The sequence below is a fragment of the Colossoma macropomum genome, unplaced genomic scaffold, assembly GCF_904425465.1.
Source record: "Colossoma macropomum unplaced genomic scaffold, Colossoma_macropomum, whole genome shotgun sequence".
Taxonomy (NCBI): Eukaryota; Metazoa; Chordata; class Actinopteri; order Characiformes; family Serrasalmidae; genus Colossoma; species Colossoma macropomum.
The window spans coordinates 4,691,005-4,708,272 of NW_023494785.1; the positions used below are offsets into that span (position 1 = coordinate 4,691,005).

The 17,268-nt window shown below is 41.6% G+C and overlaps 1 protein-coding gene across 1 annotated transcript in view; it reads right to left on the reverse strand.

Moving 5' to 3' along the window:
* The window catches only part of LOC118815495 (rho GTPase-activating protein 21-like), a 103,253-nt gene that overhangs the window by 71,056 nt on the left and 14,929 nt on the right, over nucleotides 1-17,268 (reverse strand). The window contains exon 3 of the mRNA XM_036581650.1: nucleotides 15,221-15,242. Coding sequence (XP_036437543.1) covers nucleotides 15,221-15,242 — 22 coding nt within the window. The remainder of the gene's footprint in view (nucleotides 1-15,220; nucleotides 15,243-17,268) is intronic.

A 17,268-nucleotide genomic window follows, 5' to 3' on the forward strand; every position in this document is an offset into this window, starting at 1 on the left:
GTCATGAAGGCCTTGCTAATTAGCTGATGAGCTGAATCTGGTGCGTTTAATAAGGCAGAGTGCTGAAGTCCGCAGTGTTTTGGCCCACATGTGATGTAAAGGGCAGCTGCAGAGCTCACATAATGAAGAGAAAAAAATGGTAGAAACAATTGATACTTGGTTTTTTTGGAATACACACACACACACACACACACACACACACACATACATATATGTGTATCAATTGTTTCTGCCTTGTCAGATTTTGGCATAATTTGAAAATGTCTGTGGTCCTTTACATTGTGTGTGAATTTCATGATGAATGAACCTAAAGAAACGACCCAAAATGACTTGGGAAAAAGTCTGGTTCCATTGACTTACATTAAAAGTAAAGTAGGTTTTTCTTTCTCCTGTAAAGTTGCCTTTTTGGAGATACGAGGTTTTATTCTGACATCTTCAACATATTCTGTGCATCTTTAACACAGTAGCACACAGACTGCCTCCCTGACTCTTGCTCCAGTGTGTTTCACATGCTGTAACTGTTCTAGTGGAACATTTAAATGAGTTTAAGAGGCCATTGCCAAATTCTCAACATGGATCACCAGCGAGATGCTCGGTTCCATAAAAATCAAAAACTCAAGAAAGAAAGAAAGAAAGCAAGAAAGAAAAACACAATAAAAATATCCCATATGAAGCTGCTGAGTCTTTTCTGTTTCCAGTATGCAGATATTTCTCACAATTCCTGCTCATGGAGTAATCAAGGCAATTTCCCAAAACAGGTATTACTTCTCATTTTCAAACAGACTCTCATTTATTACACACGTAGTGTTTCTACTGTCTTCCTACTGCTCAGTCCTTTATTGTCTTCACTGTGTTGTTTATGTTTGACTTACAGACATAATGCAGCCATACAGAATACAAATACCACCCATACCGTTGGCAATAAAGACCCTGGAATGAGAGAAGCTACATAAACTCACTATCACTAACATTATGTTATGGGAAGTAACTGCAGGTCAGGTTTGGTGAATCACAGCAGCTGAATCAATGCAGGAGTGTGTTTCTCAGCTGAGACGGACACTCCGCTATGCTGCTCTCCGTCGGCTGGCCTTCATCCAGACTGTTGCCTGGCAACCACTGGCCTTCCCTCCCTTTCTCCTGTACCCAATCAACAAGCGCATAAGCAGCCATTTCTCCTTAAACTGACAGTTCATGGACCCAGGAATGCTAATTATTCAAAGCCTAACAATTCAGATCCAAATCTAATATCTGGGTCCATTTGCTAAGAAATCTGCGGTAATAGAGGCTTTGATGCAGTACAAACCAGAAGCATATCTATCGTATGTATTTATGCTGCCATTCTTTTGTTATGAGGCATCAACTTAATGCTTAGAGGTCTGTGTTATTGGCATTTTACTGGATTATTTAGCGCTGCTGTTGGAACCAAACCTCGTATCTCCAAAAGGGTAACTTTACAGGAGAAGGAAAAAACATACTTTACTTTTAATGTAAGTCAATGGAACCAGACTTTTTTCCAGGTAATTTTGGGCTGTTTCTTTTGGTCCACTCATCATGAAATTGACACACAATGTGAATGGTAACATGTTTTTTCAAATTATGTCAAAAACTGAAAAATGAGAGAAATGGAGATACAAGGTTTTGTTCCCACAGCAGCATTAAATGCAACTACATTCGCTTCAAATTTTTATTCTTTATCAATGCTTGTTTCTGTTTGTTTCAATGTCAAGTAACAAAAAATGTAAAATGTTTGTAAAAATGTAAAGTATGAAAACCAGACTGCGCACACAATGCTAACTTTTAAAACATCTTGTCTGAAAAGAACGTTTGGAATCTGCATTTTCCACACAATTTCAGCCGTGGGTAAGAGATCATTAACCTAAATGCACTGTATTTCTAACTAAATGAAGCACTTCAAGGCATATATGCAATGCAGGTGAGTGCTAGGAGGGTTAAGTCAATCTTCCCCTGTCATTCTTTCACTGTTTATCCTTCTTTTGCCTCTCCTCTTATCACATTTGGTGGATCCCAAATAAGAGAGAGAGAGAGCTCAAACACAGTAAGTCGTCTCACAGGGGTCAACACCAGGCTTCTCATGACCCGCCAACACAAGCCCTGCTGCCTGAATGCCACTGCTGCACCAAAACCACGGCTATGACCAACTCTGAAAGCTGACACTCGTACAGCAGAGCAGCCTGCGTCATCCGTCCGGCTAGCAAGGAATGCTACAGGCTCTGTGCACATGCTGCGCACCTCTAATACAGGCAGGCATGGGCAGGAAAAAGGTTTGATTTGCTGAAACAGATGCAGAGGTCAGAGCTGATGTTGACATGGCTTATTTTTAAATGGCCTTTAAGAGCGTAGCTGCCTGAAGGCTTATTTTGTGGAATGAAAAAACACCGTCTGGTAAAAAATCGAGCCAGTTTTGATTGGAGCAGAAAGGCATGGCATCACAGAATTAACACTGAGTTTGAATGTGAAAGAGTACGGCAACAAAAAGTATAATTTTATGTATATTCATGGTATTTTTATGCCATTAGAGGCCTTTGTTGGGCTATTCTATTCAAACTGCTCACTTCTATTTGATTACTAAGTATTTGAACCTAATAAACACACATACACACACACTGCACCTCCTCACATCTCAACCACAGTCTGCTGCAGTTTAGTTTGTTTACGTCCGTATCGTGTATCCAACAGGGATCCTCCTCAGGTTCTCTACTAAATGGGAACATGAGGCCACGACAGAGCTGAAATATGAGACATTTCCAGACACAAGAGGCCAGAGAAAGTCCACTGATAATCCACTACAGACAGTTACCGCAGAGTTTACTCACTGTTTACACTGGAGTCAGGTGAAATGACCTGCCAGCTCCACAGCGCTGCTCAATTAAAGCGACAGTTCTGTGAAAAAATCAATGTCACACAGACGAGTCTGGTGTCTGAAGTTTGCTTCTTTAGTTTTGCACTGGAGCTTCGGGGCTAATGAAGCTAACGAGTAAGGAAAGCTTATACGCCGCCAGTCAGCATCGTGCAAACCGCATGGCGAAATCATCTGTGTGGAGTTCAGTAATCTCAGATAGATTTGCTTATGTGGTTTCTGACTGCATGACACACTGTTATCTTTACAGGGTGCTGTTCATAAGGCTACATGACACCTACATAAGCTTGTCATGACAACAGGCATAACCTTTCTTACACTTTTAGAAATAAAGGTTCTGTTCAGGTACATTTTTCATTCATCAAGGTACAAACAGTGTAAATGTTCCCTCAAAGGTACAACAGTGGTTTTAAGGTCTGATTGTGAACCTTAAATAAGTTTTTCCAGGTGAAAAGTTTGTATTTGTATCTTTTCATAACCGAATGTTTTAAAACAGAACAGTAAAATAAAAGCCTGGAGACGAGACGGGGTGTGTGGAGTCAGTACAGCTTAGAACATATCCTTTCAGTGGATTATGGTTCAGTTATGTTCCCTGACTAAAGGTACTGAGATGGACCCTTGAGGGAACCACCCCAGTGACAAGAGGGGAACTGCCCCAGAGACGGTTCTGTACCTTTATTTCTGAGTGTAAATTTTTATAGATGCTATCCCAACAGGCGTCATTCACTATAAAGGTTACATTTGCCAATTTTGATCAAAGTTAATTAAAGTAGTCTTTATGTCACATGACGCCTGTTGGAATAGGCTTTAATAAACATTTATGCAGGGTTATGTCAGTTGTCATGACAAGCTTATGTAGACGTTATGTAGCCTTACAAACAGTCCCCCACAGTAATGAGCTACTGACAAAATTCAGGTTTCAAGATGCTTTAATTTGTGGTTATAGATGACAGTATGTCACACAGTGTCAGACACCACATACGCAAGTCTATTTGTGGGTTTAAGCTCCTTTTACTTCTTTTACAGACAAAATTCAAGAAATGCCATTCGGTTGATACTACTGTTTTGTCCATTTATGTCCACAGTGTCTCATCTACTACAGATTACTGAACAATGTGACATGATTTGAGGTCAATATGTGATGCTTTAAGCGTGCAGTCTGCAATAGGCCTGAACGTTTTTGGGGAAAACATCTAGTTGCGATTTTTTGCCCAATATAGCAGTTATAATTCGCGATAGTTTGCCAAACAAGCTTCACTAGTCTTATCAGTTACATTTGCCCAATGAAAAATTGTTAAGACGACACTGAATAATGCAATAATAGTACATAACAAAAATTGCAACTCTTGCAATAATAAAATTGCTCTTTTAATTGTGGGCACGGTGGGTGATGTTAGAGTGATCTCCACTTTTGCGAGATAATTTTGGGGGCCGTTGCCTGGTTGCCAAAGAAAGCACATCTAAGTTGCCACTTGTTGGATTGTGGTTAATTGTATAACTGCTACACACCATACACTTATTCTATCTATCACAAGATAACCTAGCCTATCTAAGGGCCTGATCAGTTAATCTTAGAACGATCTGTCCTTGTCTATGCCCCTCTAACACGTGGGGGGGTTTGACTCTTTGGGCCAGTTAAGGGTTATAACACTCTCTACAATTGTTGTTTGCTAACCTTTGCCTCAAAAGTGCACGGCTGTCTAGTTTATTCTCAATAACTTCTATAACGACTCCTCAAGTCAAGAATTGGCGAGCCAGCCAGGAGAGTTTTTACATGGGATCAAGATTCATCTGCTGAAGAAGTCAAGCCAAGAGCCACGAGTTGTGCCGAACTCAACACCTGCTGTTCTGTGAGACGACAAAGGGCCCCAAATCTTCAATATCTGTTAAAACCACACAGCCGTGAGCTGAACGGTGCCATCCTCCCTGAAGGAAACATTAATTAGTTGGTCAATTATAGAAGCTAATTAAGGCTTAAGACTTCAAAGTTTAAAATTCCACCTAAACCCAAGGTAAATCATTATTTCATAGTCAGTAATGACCTAAAGAAGAAGCATTAACCTGCGCTATGACTTATCGACTATGACTGTTTGCTGACTTATGCCTTAAGAGTTTAATATTATTAACAGTCCTTTCTTTGTCTCATCATATTTATCATTACAGTAACTTTTTTTTGTCTATTTTTGTAACGAATTTTGCAAATGCCTTTCAGAGGTGCCAGATCTCAGGACATCATGAGCTTTATGATCAAATGCTTTTATTTTTTTTGTGTTTGTGTGATGCACTTTGAACAGCCACTGTGTATGAAAGGCGCTACGCTAATCCAAAACTCCCTCACTGGTGTATTTTGCTGAAATATTTACAGTAAAATGCAGAATGTTCTGAGAATTTTAGTGACACAATGGAAAGAATAATGCGCTGTAATTAGAGGCAAAATTTCTTTACACAGTTTTATGTCTGAACTGCTGTACGTGCGCTTCAGCCTCCTGATGTCCTGCTACACTTATCAGATCAACTCCGCGCTCCTAATGTTGTCCCAGTGCACTGCACATTTTTGGATTTTCCCAGTTCTACATCTCATCAGGAAGGGGAAGTGCTGGATTAGTGCGTCTCCTGCGTGATTCCTCTCGGTCTCAGGAGGGATATGAGGGCGGGAGGGGCCGCTGCAGGTGGATGTGCAGTGATTTTGGACTGACGAGGGCTGGGCTGGTCTTTACGGGACCTCAGAGACGGAGAGGGAATTTAATTCACTCGCACTGTCCGTCCAGCGCGCACCACCCAAAGAACTGGCAATAATAAAACACAGTGAAATATCTCAGAGCTGAGCTTCAGCACTGAACGACAACAAACATTTAAACAGATGTCGACTCCACGTTCCTCTCGCTTTCGCTCTCTCGCTCTCTGACTCGCTCTCACCATTTCTCTTTTCCTCTTTTGGCTGCCTCTCTTCATCTCTTGCCTTCTCTCTCCCTCTCTTCAACCTCTCTCCCTTCATCTCACTCGCTCGCCTCCTCTCTCTCCCCCTTCTTTCTTACTTCTCCCTCTTAGTCTCTCAGTCTCTCTCTTCACCCTTTCTTTTTCCTCTCTCTCCCTCCTTTCAGCTCTCTCGCTCTCTGACTCACTCTCTTCCTCTTATTTCTTTCTTTCTCACTCTGTTTTTCATTTTCTCTTTCTCTTTCTTTCTCTCTTTCTTCCTTCTGACTCACTTTCACTGTTCCACTTTCTCCATCTCTCTTTCGGTCGCCTCTCTTCAGCTCTCCCCTTCTCTCTCTCTCTTCAACCTCTCTCCCTATCTCACTCGCTCACTCTCCCTCTCTCTCTTTCTCCCTTCTTTCTTTCTTCTGCCTCTTTGTCTTTCATTCTCTCTTTTCACCCTCTTTCTTTTTTCTCTCTCTCCTTCCTTTTAGCTTTCTTGCCCTCTGGCTCCCTCTCATCCTCTCTCCCCCTTTTCTCTGTTTTTCTTTCTCTTTCTTTCCCTCCCCTTCTTTCTTTGCTTCTCTCTCTGTCTTCAATCTCTTTCTCACATTCTCTCCCCTTTTTTCATCTCTCTCCCTCTTTGACTTTCCTCTGTTTGCCTCTCTCCATCTTTCCTTCTCTCCCTCTCGCTTTCTCTTCCTCCCTAAAGTGCCAGAGTAGAACACTCTATGCCTCATTTGTGTTTTCCTCTCCAACAACTCACTCAGAAAAGCACACTCACATCTGCAGAGAGGAGAGATGGAGTGTGAGAGAACAAGAATGACAGCAAAAGAAGAAAACACAAGAATGGACTAAAAGAAACGGCCCAAAATGACTTGGAAAAAATTCTGGTTCCATTGACTTACATTAACAGTAAAGTATGTTTTTTCCTTCCCCTGTAAAGTTACCATTCTGGAGATACGAGGTTTTCGTCCGACAAGAGCGATATCTAAATATCACTGATATAATTTAAACTGCAAATACTGTTGTCATATTTGTGTTTCATGGTTGGAAACAAGCGTTAAAATGCCCAGTGGAAAAATATCCAATCAGATATTTTTTCTCTGTGGTACCTAAAAAGATTAAAATGATCTTTTTATTAACTAAGTGCTTATTATTATTATTAAATGATTAAATGAAGGGAAAAAAAACTAATATTTAAACAAATATGAATCATATTAATATAATACGTAGTGACTTTATTTGTGAATGTGTTCACCTTTTACAAACCTCTCCTTGAGGAAACCCCGTATTAATAGCGGTTATCATCCAGCATCTGGTTTAACTGATCAATCCTTTATTAAATTAAATCATTTTACTATTTAACAATCCATCTGAGAACTGGAGGGAACCAAACCGGTGATTTATTGCCAATATAAATGGTTTATATGACATGATTAGGCACCTAAGACTTTTACACAGCACTGTATATGGCACTGCAAAAAGTTTGTAGGCACCTGCTCATCCAGTGTTTCTTCTGAAATGAAGCGTATTCAGTATCAGCCTCTACTCTTCTGGGAAGGCTTTACAGTAGATGTTGGAACGTTGCTGTGAGGATTTGACTGAGCATTAGTGAGGTCGGGTACTGATGTTGGATGGTCAGTTCAGGATCAACACAACTCATCCCAAAGGTGTTGGATGGAACTCCATCACTCCATCTCAATCTACTGGTAAACATTTTTCTATGAAGATTATGCAAACTGTCAGCAAGCAAGTGAAAACTAACAACGGCCATTCCTTAAAGAAGCTGAAAATAAAGGGCTGCCGGAATACCTTACGATATCGCTGTTGTCGGAAGAAAACCTCGTATCTCCAAAAGGGTAACTTTACAGGAGAAGGAAAAAACATACTTTACTTTTAATGTAAGTCAATGGAACCAGACTTTTTCACAAGTAATTTTGGGCCATTTCTTTTAGTCCATTCAACATGAAATTTACACACAATGTAAAGAGCAACAGGTATTTTCAAATGAAGTCAAAAACTGGAAAACATCAAAAATGGAGATACGACGTTTTCGTCCGACAACAGCGGTATGTAGTGAGTCAGCCTATGTGCCCATGTTTAAAACTGTATGTGTGCGTAAGAAAGAGAAAGCTTCTTGCTTTCGAGGACCTCCAACAGTGACACTCATTCTGCCATCATCATCGTCTTCATCATCATAACACAGAACCTTCAGACACTGGCTCCCCCTCACACAAATAAACAACCGCGATGGACGGAACTCAGTCCAAACCTCTCCACTCCAGAGAGATGATAATGACGAGGATAGATGGCGGTGGTGGGGAAATGACTTCTCTGCGGTTTGTGTGAAGAGTGAGTGTTGTATAAAGCCGCAGTGAGCTGATGGTTAATGTGTTTGTTGATGTCCAGCTGTGGGCTAAGCTGTCCGAGTGACTCACACAGAACACGCTCTGTGATTTACAGCTGATCTGCACAGCTCCAGATTTGACCCATGCTGTAATTTCAGATTAGTTTTTTTCTCATTCGCAGCTCTGAGAAACAAGCAGAGAGATTCTGTTAAAAGTGCATATTCTAAACTTTCAATCCAGAGAAGGAAAGAGGCAGAGAGACACACTATGTGGCCAAAAGTATATGGACACCTGACCATTGCATCTATATGAGTTTGTTGGACACCCCCATTCCAAAACTCCTTTGCAGCTATAACAGCTTCGACTCTTCTGGGAAGGTTTTTCACAAGATTTTGGAGAGTGTCCTTTCGGTCAAAAGAGCATTTGTGAGGTCAGACACAGATGTTGGATGAGAGGGCCTGGATCACAGTCAGTGTTCTTGCTCATCCCAAAGGTGTTCAGCGGGGTTGAGGTCAGGGCTCTGTACAGTTCCTCCACACGAAACTCACCCAGTCAGGCCTTTATGGACCTTGCTTGGTGCACTGGGGCTCAGTCATGCTGGAACAGAAAAGGTTCTTCCCCAAACTGTTCACACAAAGTTGGAACCTTACAATTGTCCAAAATGTCTTGGTGCTGAAGCTTTAAGATTACCCTTCACTGGAACTAAGGGTTCTAGACCAACCCCTGAAAAACAGCCCCATATCATCATCCCTCCTCCACCAAACTTTACAGCTGGCACAGTGCAGTCAGGCAGGTAACGTTCTCCTGGCATTCGCCAAACCCAGATTTCTTATGCGAAGGCTACCCCACAACGTGGACTAGACAGTGAGTGTGTTTACATGCACTTAAAAATCCGATAACTGCAGAAAATCAGATTTTGTCAGTAATCCAATTTATAGTAATCAGATAATGTGAAACTCCGGGTCTACATAAGTCAGACAGTAATCAGATTTCTGCTTTAGAACCAGCCAATAAACTCACAGAAGACAACGTGACATAAATGCAATGTAAAACTCAAACTTTCTGCTGCATTTCTTTTTAAAAAAAACATCGCACCACTTTATCTGAAAATATGAACATACATCATCTAGAAGATGAAGAATATTTAAATCTTTCATTTCATCAAGCATGTATTTGGTTTCAGCATCACTCCAAAAGTGTTTTGCTGCGTCTCACAACCGTCCGTTTTCGCAAATGCGCAGACTGAGAAATGTGAAAGAAATCAGAGTAAGAGTTCACATGCACTGAGAAATCTGATTACTGAGCTAAAATCCAGCTCTCATTATCGGATTTCTTAATTGGATTTCTAGACCTTACTCCGATCTAAGAAAACAGAGTGTGCTGTTTCAGGACCATTTGAATAACTACATAACTGCAGAAATCTGATTATGATCAGATTACTGAGTGCATGTCAACACACTCAGAGATAGGTGATTGAGGGTCTGCTGTGTTTGCATTTTCATTTGAAACAAGACAAACAGCCCGGATTGAGTCATTCAGCTAAACAGGATAATTTCAGTGTAGTTTGAACTGTTTGTATGTTGAGAAATTTCAACTGCCCATAAGTAACCCAAAGCTTATTTATCTGATAACCTGAATCTGATGCTATAGTCTGAGGAGGTCCTTAAATACTCACCATAACGGTTTAACTAGTACAGCTCAGCAGCCGAATTCCTAAACAATCGCACCTAAATTTGGTACAATAAACGTGGATATCACATCACCCACCGTGTGTAAAAGTTCAATTATATTCACATGAGGGGATACCTGTGTCTTGCTATGGTTTGCATCAAATATGTCAATATATGAATGTTTTTAAACCAGTTCTAAGTGACTTTTTACCATCACTGGAGGTAGATTTCACCAGGCACAGGCCTCTGTGTGGATACCTTACTTCCTGTAAGACCTTCTTTCGCAAGTCTGTCACAGTGAGGCCTCCAGAGACTCCATACAGACTCACTGCAGCACTCTACTGACTAATTTATTACACAGGCCATCCCAGGCCTGTCAATATGCACTCTAACTAGCCAATGAAGATCTCAGATGTCTGGTGAAGATGCGCTGATCTGTCCAGTCATGGCCTTGCATCAACCCTGAATCAATGGCCTGTGTTGGAAGTTAAGGATCGAACGCTTTAGCCTTACCAGGTCGAGTCTATTCAGGTGAGACAGTTCAATGAGCAGACAGAAATAGAGTGAATTCCAGTCTGAGGTGTCAACATTGAGCTAAGTAAACAATGCAGGCTGGGTAACTGATAGGTCACTGAAACGCAGGAATGCGTTCAAACCTGATATGAATGGTTAGAGGTGAAGAGAGCAGAAGTGAGGCGTGCTTTTACTTTCTCCTGGCTGTTTATGTCAGGGATGCACCGATATGGGAACTGCTGGTCAATGCCCGATATCCGATATTTTGATGTGCATATCTGCTAATGTTGATATATTCATGAAACGTAGAAACTGGAATTAAATCCACCTGGATTAGCACCGCAGAGAAATCCAACACTTCTGTTTCTACTGAGATACAAATGGAGAAACATGGTAAAAATACTGATATTTTAGCCCAGTAACCCAGCGTAGCCCAAACCTTCGGCTTCTCCAGAGTACAATAAGTACGTCATCAAATATCGGTTTGAAGCATCGGTCAAATTAAAACACGCCCACGGTTTTCTAAGCAATCAAAAGTTGGAGCTCTGAGCGTGCAGTCAGGAGATGAAGGCTACGTTCACATTACCAGGCTGAAGTGGCACAAATCTGATTTTTTGCCCTAATGTGACTCAGATCTGATGTTTTCAGGGCTGCGTGGACACAAATCTGATCTTTTCAAATCCGACCTAAGCCACTTTCATATGTGGTCCTAGATCAGATACGTATCTGATTCGTGGCCATGCGACATTAATGTGACGCTCAGTTCGAAATTCATGTGCTTTTTTTCCACTGCGCGTGCGCCGTCATTCAGCGTTACCATGGCAACAGCGCTGAACAGAAGTTAAAGCCTGTAAACGGTGGAAAAGCAGCTCATCTCACCTTTTTCTCCTTCGTCTCGCTCTAATAATGAAGCTGAGAGCTGATCAGAGTTAATGATCTTCTCAGCGAAGCTCGTTCTGCTCGTTAGTTTGTGCTGATGATGCACTGATTCATTCACGTGATGTTACTGAGTAGGATGAGCTCATGAGGGTCATTTCAGGACGCTGGTTCGTCACATCAATGACAGATTTGAGTCACCTAAACGAGTGTGAACCATCCTGTCAGAGAGATCGGATTTGAGCAACGAGGCTTGTAATGTGAACGTAGCCTAAATGAGCAGCTGAGTGTATATTAGCCCAAATGTGGTCAATCAGTGTGCGTGTATATGAGAATACGCTATACGTTCAGTTTCTTTAAGGCGCACCCATTGCTGACAGAGGTGTTCCATTCCACACACACAGCTTGTGCAATCTCCATAGAAAAGCACCGACCAAAAGAATGGAGCAGCTGTGCTTCTCCTCAAATGTGTGGTAACCTTTAGACGGCTGCAGTAGCCCTTCTGTGCTTCCTTCTTTGGACTAAATAGATAAGAACACCTAACCAGAATATAAGACACAGACTCCATACTGCCTCCTGTTGGAGTTCAAACATCTCATGGTTCCTAAATATAAAAAACATAACACTAGAAAGAAGGAAATTTGCCTATTAAAATTCATAATTTACTATTTAACTTTCACAACTAGTCAAATATTCCAAAAAACTGATCCATCCGTAGTGTAAAGCCGCCCATCGCTGGGGTGTGGAGCAGTGGAACTGTGCTCTCTGGAGTGATAGAGCTCCATTCAATAGCTTTGGAATGAGCTGGAGTGTCCAGAACTACTTAATGTTAAGATGTAAACAGAGTCATTCAGAGTGGTTTGGTGTGAAATGCTCTGTTATAGAGAAACTTACAGAGTCAGAACTGTTCACAGTGGTGGTGATAGGAACCAGACGTCCACCTCTAAAAGCTCACAGAAAGTTACTACATGAAATGGTTATGAATTCACTGCCTGACTGAGACACTGTTTTACGATAGTTATGAGAAGGTTTTTTAAAACCCATTCATGATGAAGGGGTACATGCAGGGTGTTATAAGGCAAAATAGGCCCCATTGAAAACCTATTGTTTTTCATATTTAATCACTATTTTATCATCATTACATATAAACACTCAGAAGACATGTCAAGGTTCACTGGTGGCTTTAGATATTAAATGAAATGGCTATAGTAGTGACCCCGGTTCCCTTTACCACCACAGAAAAGAGTCGATAAGTTTCCATATAATATAGCACTTCACATCAAACCACTGTGAATGACTTATAAATGGATTATAAATCATGTAGAAATAAAAAAAAAATCAATGGAATTGTCCTTTTTAACAAAAATAACACAGGACCACTTTTACCAAATCATATCACAGGATCACCAACGTGCTTTATTATATTATGAGGCGTATCATAATTTCAGTATGTAGGAGTATCACTGAAATATGATTACCACCATCACTATCATCATCATCACCACCACCATCACCCCCTCTGCAGAAACCCAACACCAGTCCAGGACTGGACACCAGCCAGAGATGTCACGCTGCACAGCCTGCTGGGAGTTTTCCTGCCCTGGCAGCAGCAGCAGCAGCAGCCAAATCCAGCAACACAAAGAGCACAAGGTCAAACACAGGCCACCAAATACCACACAGAGAGTTACCAACAGAGCCAAAGGACCACATTCACATAGGCCGGCAATGACAGAGTCAACAAAGTCGATGATGCTGGTTATGAAAAATGTCCCTGTGGTCATCTTTTCTGGAGACTCTTAAATTTGCTCTTGGTAAACTGTGAGCTTTTACTCTTGAAACCCAAAAAATACAAGAGAACAAATTATATTTTAAAAGAATGCAAATGTTAAATTAATTTAAAAAGAAGAAGAAAAACGCTTTACAGCTTTTATAGCTTTATTTTTTTAAGTTAATTGATGCTACATTTACATGGAACATTCTGAATCAGCATTTTGATAGATTGCAATACACTTCAGGAAGCGTAGAGGGCGCTATGTTACTTTTCTGCACCATAATTCATGAATTTGCAACCACTTGATTCTATATTACTTTCTGAAAATAAGAAAAAGTGCCCTGCTGGCCCCACCACTGACCTGTGCAGAGAAGCTTTTCTTTAATGGACTAAGTATGACTAAGTAAGTCATAACATGTTCATTGTGCCTCATTCAGCAACATCTTCCTCAGTTTATTCTTAAACGTGTTCTTGAGAAGATCCTAAGAAAAAGTCTACATCAGATTAATGACGTGTTTAAACCGCAGAACTGTTCTCACCTTCGTGCTCTTGAGTGTGGGGATTCTGTTCTTACCTGAGAACAAACCCCAGATAAGAAATCATTGGTGAGAGTCAGAATCTTGGTGAAAACTGCATAAGTGAGTTTAAGAAGTTGTTTCTTCTTAAGAACAGTTGGTGAATGAGGCCCAATGTGTTTTGCGAGAAACAACAGAAGGTCTGGATGTGTTTTCAGTGAGCTCAGGGACGTTTCTGGGTGTGTATTTACCGAGACAGTCCAAGTCCAGTGTTTGTTAGCAACATTAGCCTAGCATCTCCCGCTGGAAACTAAAGAAACACACGTCAGACACCAAACATGTCTTGGCTGATTGACTCATCTGGAGTAAGTGGAAAATAACGTTAATTAGATTTTTTGCCAAACTTTTCCTTTAAGACTAATAACTGAATAATAAGCCTACACACTTAAAAAAGATGGTTCTTTAGGGGTTCTTTACCATGGAAAATGGTCCTATATAGAACCATGAACACTCTGTGTCCCAGTTCAGGGGCTGCGTCCTTCGGAGGCTGCATTTGAAGGCCGACTGCGTCACAGCGGCGCGAATAGGCCGTCCCATTTCGAAGACTCCTTCATATGCGGCCAAGATATATGTCCTTCTTTTCCATGGAAACGAAGGATCCAATGGGAGGATCCTTCACCAGCCAACATATCCTGAGGTTCACTAGTTCATAATCAGCAGAGGAGCGAACAGCGGCTGAGGAGACACTTTAAATGTAAGTACTGGGTTTAAACTGAGTTGAAAAGCTGACGATACAAATGTTAAAAAAAGCCAATGTGGTCTGAAGAAACACACTAACGTTTTATTTTGTTTTAGGGAGCAAAGAGCTGACAGAGAGAAGCATCTCCAGCTCTAATAAATGAAAAAATAAAAAAAATAAAATCAAAGTTTCTGGATCTTTAAAGAACTTCAAAAGAACTTAACAGGAGCAGTGTTTCGTGATGCAGGTGTAAGGGCGGGAACACCGGTGCTGTGACACAAACAGGAAACCTGCCGTAGAGCAGACCGTCTCATTTTGGTTCAGCCTTCGTGGGTCTACACAGCCTTCGAAGGACACGCCTTCATAGACCACGTCCTTCGAAGGATCCAGCTAAAGAAGCACGTGTATGATTAAAGAGTCCTTTGCACCATGAAAGGGTTCTGCGTATTGATGGAGAATGTGCTGTATAGGATTCTGTATAGAACCTTTTTGAAAAGGGTTCTTCATCGCACCAAAAAGGGTTCTTCTATTGTTTCAAGCTTGACATCGCAAATGGTTCTTTGAGTGTTCATGGTTCCATACAGAAGCATTTTCCTAACTAAAGAACCATCTTTTTGAAGAGTGTAGTGTTTAAAGAGTTACCTGATTACAGAGGTACTGTCTGTTGTGACTTATGCTCTCTCGCCCAGACAGGGCTGCCCTGATCCTCTCTAGGTAAACATGGCCACAGTGTGGTGGAGTCTCATGATTAAAGCCGCTCGTATGGGAAACGACTGCATTACTGCTGTTTTTATCCTCCTCATGCTTTGCTGTAGCTCTGCCCTCCCTCAGGCACCTCCCTCGTGATGGACCGCAGAGATATGAAGCTATGTTCACTGTCAATAAGTCTATTATTATCACTCATGCCAGCCAAAACCACAACTGGGTTACAGAGCTGAGCTCTTTCTCTCTCTGAGCGCCAGAGCAAGCAAACAGAGTGAGGACTGGGACTCACCTCGACTGCCATTGTCTTCATCCTGGAAGAGAAAGAGAAGAAAAAGACTTTTAAAGCACTGATACTACAGACAAGAACAATGACAACAGAGGCCTGAATGAAATCAAAAGAACTGCTTGGGCCTTTTCAGCTCATTCAGAACTTTTCTCGGGGGTGGAGCGAGAGTAGGGTGGGCTACTGCAGGTTGCTGGTTCGATCCCCTGAGCTGACAGTACGTGACCAAAGTGCCCTTGAGCAAGACACCTACCCCCCCAACTGCTCCCTGGGCGCTGTGGAATTCATAGAATAAATTATTATTTTAATAATACAAAACATATTTATAGCTGTAATAATGAGGTGTTTAAAAACTCCTGCAGCACTGCTGTGTCTGATCCACTCAGATCAGCGCAACACACACTGACACACCACCACCATGTCAGTGTTACTGCAGTGCTGAGAATGATCCACCACCAAAATAGTACCTGCTCTGTGAGGGTCCATGGGGGTCCTGACCACTGAAGAACAGGGTAAAAGGGGGCTAACAAAGTATGCAGAGAAACAGATGGACTACAGTCTGTAACTGTAGAACTAGAGTATATGGACAGTTTGTGTAGATACAAGTACTTAATGGAGTGGCCAGTCGGTGTAGGGATGCATATATATATGTACATGCATAAATGTGTGTGCTTGTTTGTTTATATGGGCACAGAAAACAAACAACTACATATTTAATTCTTCAAAAAGCACCTAATGGTGATGCAGGTTTGGTGTAACAGTAACCATCACTGCTTCATACATTAAAAACATAACTTTAAGAGTGAGAATAATCACTTTAAGAATTTTTACAGGTTCAGAACACAGCAGTTTTTGAGTTAGGCACATATGTGTTCTGGAATAAGCCATTTAGTTGAATGAGCCAGTCGCCCTTAAGAATCTGCTAATTGCGAAAACTCGGACAACAAAAAAATAAAAAATATAATTTATCATGCAGTCCTACATTCTGCACAATGTTTCATTAGACAAATGTAAAATACCAGAATTATTCCTCAAAGGCAAAGCAACAGATCTGCACTGCGCTCAAAGATGCTATTCTACTGGGCGACCAGGGTCCTTTCTGTGTGGAGTTTGTATGTTCTCCCCATGTCTGTATGGGTTTCCTCTGGGTTCTCTGGTTTCCTCCGACAGTCCAAAGACATGCATTCAAGCTGATTGGACGTGCTAAAATTGCCCCTAGGTGTGAATGTGTGTGTGTGTGAATGTGTATGTCTGTCTGTCTGCCCTGCGAAAGACTGGCAACCTGTCCAGGGTGCTTCCTGCCTTCCGCCCAATGACTGCTGGGATAGGCTCCAGCTCCACCCCACGACCCAGAAGGATAAGCGGCTTAGAAAATGTGTGTGTGTGTGTTTGTAACACCAAGTAAACGTCAGTGTTTTCAAAACAGTTTTTGTGTGGGTGGATGACCAAAATGCAGAGGACAAAGGACAAACAAAAAAATTCTGTTGCCGATATAAAAGGCCACGCTCTGGTGGTGCACCTACTCAAAATGCTAATCAATTAAACAAATAATCAACAGTTGCTGCCCTAATCGAAAGGCAATAATCATCCAGCAAGTAAAAGCAGAGCAAAAATAAATGTGTAGGCTGTGCAGGAGAAATCCAGGACTTGTATAGAGCACATCTTTGCTAAATGACACAGGATCGAAGTTAAACCAGCTTCACACAGCAGGACCTGACCACAGACCTCTCCAGCACCCAGCAGAAACGCTGACTATGCTGTTTCTGAGTGTCAGCTTTAGTCACATCCACTGTGGACCTCCTGCTGTAAGTGGATCTGTAGAGAATGCCCTTTAAAATGCAGGAGGTAGAGTTACGAGATCAGGGCGAGCTGTCATTACACAACAGACGCTGACATTTCTCATTATAGCTCCTCCTGCTTATTTCTCACAAAGCCTGGTAAAAACCCATCCTTAGTCTAGCGAGCTTTAACGATCATTCTGCTCCATGGATTCAGGCTGCAGCCCTGCAAATAGTAGGTTTATGTGCAAGGACATCAACAACAGAGCCTGACCC